The sequence below is a fragment of the Balaenoptera physalus genome, assembly GCF_965194825.1.
Source record: "Balaenoptera physalus genome assembly, chromosome: 16".
Lineage (NCBI taxonomy): Eukaryota > Metazoa > Chordata > Mammalia > Artiodactyla > Balaenopteridae > Balaenoptera > Balaenoptera physalus.
Window position 1 is genome coordinate 4,755,222 of NC_138898.1, and position 6,734 is coordinate 4,761,955.

The window sequence follows — 6,734 nt, forward strand, 5'->3', positions numbered from 1 at the left end:
GTGCAACTCCGGACCTGTGCACAACGATGCCTGGAAGGTTTTTGATAGAGACAGGTGCTTTCTTCCATCCCCTTCCAGAGCATCAGAGAAGGAAATGCTTTCTCTCTCCCTCTCTCACCTTCAAGTCTTGCTAGTTCTCCGTTTGTTTCTGCCATGCAGAAAACTGCTTGCCCCAAATTACCAACCAGCATCCCCAGATGTCCTGTCTGCAAAAGATATCTCTTTTGAGGGAGAAAGGCAGCCCTGAGATTACTCTGATGTAATGCACTATGTCCTGTCAATACACATTAGTGTAACAACAGTTGGAATGTGGGTTAAAATGCCTAAATTAGAGGAGACTCTTACCAGCCAACATTCCAATTACCTGCACTCCAGCTAACTACCCAGCTTTCTTGCTTCTTTCCGTCACAAACCTTTCTGTAGCCATTTATTAGCATTTCCAAGTGCCTTCTAGTCCTCTGGGTCAAAATCCTCCAACCAAAAATAATATCGTTTTCTGTATTATGGAAAAAAAGGCAACTTTAGGTTCATCATAGAAATAAATAAGAAGAGCTTATAATGTAGCAATCCAAAATAGAAAAAAAAAAAAAAAAGTCTGTTCTCAATCGTCCAATATTTTCTTTCTAAACTAGAACTCCCAAATGCCCCCTTGTTTGGCAAGAAACTCATCCAGCAGCAATCTGTGGAAATCTTTTGTTTTTTGAACAAAAAAAGTTGGAGCTGTTTTCCCAGCTGGGGCTTCAAGATGCCTTTCCCCTTCCCTGTCCTGTGTGCACCCGTGGCCCTGGGTGTCCTTCTGGAACTGCAAACGCTGGGGATGCCTGCTTTGACAAGTGGCTGTTCCAGGACATTTACCTCTCAGAATGATGCTCTGAACTAAATTCTGGGCAGCAGCTCCCTTAAAAAAAAAAAAAAAAGTCTGTATCTGGTTTCTTTTTGGCCTGGACTGAGCTTTTTCACTCCAAAATGCAGACTGACTACTCCCACGCAGTTTGGTTTAGCATCTGCTTCCTGTTGACGTGTTTTACTGTAAACCCAGCTCATGAGAATTTATAAGACAGGGGCAACTGTAAATAAGGCCAAAGCGAGAGGAAAACAGCCTCGGGCAACTGAGGACTGTGGCCACAACTGACAACGCAGAGGGGCTGGGTTTCCAATTATAAATAACACAAGCATGAACATCTTTGTGCCAAATCTCTTTGCAACTTTTCAGCCACGCCTCAGCACAGACGCTCAGCAAGGGGGTGCCAAGGGCATGAGAATTTTAGTGGCTGTAAGGCAACAGTGCATGAAAAGTGCTCAGCGCGGCTCCTGGCCCTTACGAAGCACCTAAAAAAGAATGAGTTGGGGGTGGGGGAAGTAACAACAGGCAGGAGAAAGACAGTAAACATTAACGGTCGAATTTTGGGACCAAGCAGGCCGGGTGTGGGAAAGGACAACTTCTTTCAAATCCCAGGACACAAGTTCCATCTCTCCTTCCTTCGTTTGCCCAATACACCTGCTGCGAGCAGGTACTGTGCTAGGCCCTGGGGATGGTGCAGCCACAGAGAGACAGCCTGGGCTTCCTGGAGCTTACTCTCCAATGAAGGGGGAGGAGTGGAGCGCAGAGGAAATAGGGAATGACACGTCCCCAAGCACTAGAAGGGGCTGAGGCCCACCGCACAAGGGGTGGTCGGGAAAGGTCTCTCTAAGGCCTCTGAGCTGAGACTGAGAGGTCGGGAAGGAGGCAGCCAGGCTACGTGCCGGGGGGAGTTCCAGGTAGAAGCAGCAGCAGGTGCAAAGGCCCAGAGGATGGCGGAGCCGCCTGAGGTCCACGAAGAGTGAAGTGGCCGTCCGGGCTGGAGGGGGGGAGTGAAGGGGTGACGGGCGGCCGGGGGCGGGACCCCGAGCCAGCCCGCCGCAGGTGCACCCTGGCTTCCCCGCCTCGGACGTCACCGCCTTCCCTTTGTCTCTGCCAGCACCACGCCCGCCCCTGCCCGGCCTGCAGCCTCATCGCCCGCTCCGACGAGCACCACCCGCCCGTGCTGCCCCGCCAGGCGGCCCTGCCCCTGCGCCTGGGCGGCCGCTGGGTCAGCCCCGGGTGCGAGGTGCGCCCCGCCGTGCTCTTCCTCACCAGGTTCTTCACCTTCCACGCGCACAACCGCTCCTGGGAAGGGTATTACCACCACTTCTCGGACCCCACCTGCCGGCAGCCCACCTTCACCGTTTACGCCGCCGGCCGCTACACCAAGGGCACGCCGTCGGCCAAGGTTCGTGGCGGCACCGAGCTGGTGTTCCAGGTCACGCGGGCCCGCGTCACCCCCATGGACCGGGTCACCACGGCCATGCTCAACTTCTCCGAGCCGAGCAGCTGTGGCGGCCCGGGGGCCTGGTACCTGGGAGCCGAGCGGGACGTCACGGCCACCAACGGGTGCCTGCCGCTGGGCATCAGGCTGCCCCACGTGGAGTACGAGCTCTTCAGGATGGAGCAGGACCCCCTCGGGCAAAGCCTGCTCTTCATCGGACAGAGGCCCACGGACGGCTCCAGTCCCGACACCCCGGAGAAGAGGCCCACGTCCTACCAAGCACCCCTGGTGCTCTGTGACAGGGTGGCCTGGGGCTTCTCCAGGCCTCTGCTGCAGACGCCCGTCGGCGGTGGGGGGCTGGGTCCCCCAGCGGCCCCTCTCCCCTTCCTGCTCCTGGTTCTCGGGCTGGCCTTCCTCCAGTGGCTATGAAATTGGTCTCTGACTTCCAGACGGTGCCTCAGGACACTCATCCGACCCCGTGGACTCCCTGCTGGCACAGACCCCTCCACCCGTGACTGCCCTGGACAGTTACACAGCCCGGCCTGCGTCCTAAGTGGCTCAGCACCTGAGTTTCAACAGCACCTGCAGAGTCTACACCGTGGCCAGCAACTCGAATCATGACCACAAACTCAGGCATCGCAGCAACGTCAACGGCTCCGAGTTCCTAAGTGCTCGCTCCTGACTCTCCTGGGCAGTGCGCGGGCCGGCGCCGGGGAGTGGACCTCACCCGTCTCCCTGCCCGACGGCACCCCAGTTCCCTCCCTGAGCCCCTGAGATTCAGTGAAATGGAAACACAGTTCTGCACGCGCGGGCTGCCACTGCTCTGCTGAGTCTGTGGGTTGTTGTTTAAAGATTATTAATTCGGATTTAGCAATACAAACTGAAACCCGAGCCATGAATTAAAGATGCTGCTTCGGGCTTTCAACACATCTCAGCTAGCTGGCAGAGGGCTCGTCTCTTTGGGGGCAACTCGGCTTTCTTGAGTCGTGACTGCTGGCGTTTTGTCTGCGCCTGCCTATGCTCCTGTGAGTCAGGCCTCGAGCTGTCAACACCGCGAGCGGGTAAATCCAGCCCTCCCGGGGCCAGCAAGCAAATAAAGGCGGCCCCATCCACACCAAACCCCAGCGTGTGGGGCTGGCGGCCGGGGTCAGGTCTTTGGAGGAAAGCAGCGTTTCCAGCCTTTGGAAAGTAATTAATACTAATGACAGCAGTGACACTAATGTGCTCTGTAATTAGCCCTGCACAGGCGTCCTCTGTTTTCAAGATTTCCCTGTGCTTGGCTGACAAGGAGGGAGAGAAACCTCCGACGCGTCTTTGGGACCATCCTAGGGTCAGCGGGCTACCCAGCCACATGTGGAGGAGGAGGGAGAAGAGGGCCACACCTCACCCAGCCTGCTCGCTGCAGTGCTGATGTGCTGACGTTCCCTGCTCAGAGGGGGCTGTCACCAAGGTGGGGACAGGCTGTGCCTCTCCAGGGACCCTGTGTTCCCAGGGCCTCGTCTGTACACTGTGAAATTACCTGGCATCCTGGTGGGCTCAAGGGTTTCTGGGATGCTGTGCCGACGGTTCACGCCCTCCTTCCTCTGCCCGAACCCTGTCTCTGGCTCTTATCACAGATGTTGAACAACAATTGTCTGTGAAGCTAATGGTGCTTTCAGAGGGAAGCCCTTGTCCTCTGTTCGGCTGTGTGGGGTTCAATCAGCCCGCTGAAATTGCCCTAACTTATCTACACAGCCTTCTTAAAACAAAACAAAACAAAACAAAAAACCCACCGAGTTAATATTCTCTGTAGGTCTCAGAGAGCTATGAGTGTTCGTGGCATATTTACCAAAGTACAAGAAATAATTAGATTATTTACAGTCTCAGACTGCATCGGGGTGGGCGGTGTGGCAGTGTTCCTGGTGGGGATGAGGGTGGGTGGTGGGAACATGTCCACGGCTGAGCAAGTCTTGTATCCAAGGCTTGAGGCAGCCATACCACCATTTATCATCAAATTTGAATCTTTTAATAAAATTAAACAGCCTGAAAAATGTTCCTGCTGGTTATTAAAGTCAACCAAGGGGATTATGGTTCTAAAGAAAGGAAGTGAAGTGTCTTGAGAGAACGTGTGAAAGAGAATAAAACAAGTGGAGGTAAACCCCAGCTCTCTCTGTTACGCACCTTCACTTCACGCCACTGCCCTGTCCTAATTAAAGCTCTCTGGGGGCTTCCAGTGCACACAGAATAAAATCCCAGGTCTAGCGATAACCTCCCCTTGCCCTGGCTGCACTGGGGTTCCTTCTGTTTCTTGATCACACCAAGCTGTTTCCTGCCTCAGGACCTTTGCACGTGCCACGGCCGCTGCCCAGCACCTCTTCCCCCAGATCTGCAGAGGCTCAGCTCCTCTCATTCAAGTCTCAGACCACATGTCACCTCCTCAGGGAAGCCACCATGAGCATCCCCCCACCCCCACCCCGAAAAGCAGCCTCCTTTTGCCGGCTGTCCTATCTATCCATCCCATCACTCTGCTTTATGTTCTTTATAATGCTTACTGATCAGTGTCTGATTTATTCATGCTTATTCTCTGCCTCAAGGGAAGGACTGAGTCAGTCACTGGGATCTTTTCCAGCAGCTTCAGCTGTACCTGGCCCCGGTAGAACTTCAGTGAATACAGTTGGCTAAACCAGGTCGTTGGTGATCCTGGTTAACCCTTGCTGGCGAAGAAGTCACTGCCACATGCCCAGCATGCCTCCCTCACAGGATGCCCCCCAGTGCAGGGTGTGACTCTGCAACTTGCAGAGAGAATGCAGGCTCGGAGCAGACAGGGACCAGCCCGAGGCCTCCGAAGCCAGGCCCCAGAGCCCGAGAGCTGAGCCTCCATCTCGGGGTGTCCCTCTGGGGCTCTGGTCCCTGGCAGGGGTGGGATTCGTGACTGTATCTGGGGAAAGCAGTCCAGAGCTGCTTTGTGGGACTGGCTGAGCCTCCCCTAATTAGGAGGCCCGTGCTCAGGAAGAGAGAATGTTCCTGGCCCCACTGACTGGACTGAGGCCCCCTCCCATCCCCGGCTTCTCGGTTCTGGAGCATTTGGTGCTGACAGAAAATCCCAGGCTCTTTTCTCCCGGGCAAGAAGCCATGCTTCCCAGACTCTAGGCTCCAGGGAGGGGTGGGTTTGGGGTCCGAGGGCTGAGGGGACTCTCCTAGGGATGGGGACCCACCTTATTGTTAAGTCTGGACCCTCCACCTAGAACCCAAGATAGCTTTAAGCAGAAGAGGGGAAAGTAAAACCCACAGTTCTAGTTCAAAACAAAACAAATGTTCTCCATTGTATGTTCAGTCACGTTTAAAAGGAAGACAAAAACAAAAACAAAGCCATGCAGTTTGTAATTTCATAGCACAGGCTCCCAGGAGGGTAAATGAGTATTTTGTTTTTGTTTTTGTTTTTTTTAATAAAAAGTTTAAATTGTATACAGCTCTCAGAGGCCCATTAACAGATGCTGGTTATCAAAAGAAGTTATTTCTTTGCTTTCTATAAGTGAATGCGTTTCATCTCCCAGTGGTGCTGCTGGCCTGATCGACGGCTCACGGTTGACGCGGGCTATGCGGCACTGCCCTGGTCCCTGGGGCCGGTGACTCAGGCTGGAGCCGGGAGGGGCGGCGCTTCCTGCTGCAGGAGGGGCCGTGGCCCAGGGGGGGGAGGGGGTGGACCTGGGCAGCAGCGTGTGACCCCCAGTCTGCCCCCGATGGCCTTAAGTGACAGCCAGCCAGTTCCTTGTCACCCATAGCCCCCATGAGACGGAGGTGAGCATGGAGTCAATTACCTGCCAATACTCCTGACGACCCACCTTCTCAGCTTCCAGGCCAACCCTCCTGCGACCCCCGGATTCCCCGGATCCCCCTTTTGCCACCTCCATCCTCCCTCAGCCCCAGCCAGCTGGCCTCCCTGCTCTCTGGAACTCGGTCCCCCTCAGGCTCGTTGCCTCGGCTCCCCCCTCTCCCTGGAGTGCTCTGCCCACCAGGGCACCCTTTTAATTCCACCACAGCAATTTTCAGGGTCTCTAATACCCTATTTGTTGGTTTGCTTCTTTCCGGTCGGCCTCCCTCATCTACAGCACGAGTTCCTCGACAGCCAGCCCTTGTCTGCCTGGATCCCCGCTGTGCCCCCGTGTGTGGAACGGAGCCTGGCACAGAGTAGGGGCTCAATAAACACCGATTACTTGAAGAAATGCTCTGAGACCTGGCTGGAAGTACTCTGAATTCAAGCATCAAGATGATAGCCACATACTTTAAATAGCAGCTTGGAATTTTGATTTTTTTTTTTTTTTAATAAGATGGGCAGAGCACACCTCTGTGATCTTGAGGATACCTGTTTTCTGCTAGCCAGGCTCTCTCTAGGAAGGACATTAGGGACTGCTGTCCCAGCACAGGGGGAAACACGGCCTGACACGGGGTCCCCCGAGAGTCCACCTCAGG

At 54.8% G+C, this 6,734-nt stretch overlaps 1 protein-coding gene across 8 annotated transcripts in view; it reads left to right on the top strand.

Moving 5' to 3' along the window:
* The window catches only part of APCDD1L (APC down-regulated 1 like), a 52,298-nt gene extending 47,983 nt beyond the window's left edge, over nt 1-4,315 (top strand). For all 8 annotated transcript variants that reach the window (XM_082428320.1, XM_082428318.1, XM_082428319.1 and 5 more), the window contains one exon: nt 1,959-4,315. In XM_082428320.1, the coding sequence (XP_082284446.1) occupies nt 1,959-2,714 (756 nt within the window). In that variant the 3' untranslated portion in view covers nt 2,715-4,315. The remainder of the gene's footprint in view (nt 1-1,958) is intronic.
* The last annotated feature ends 2,419 nt before the right edge of the window (nt 4,316-6,734 follow it).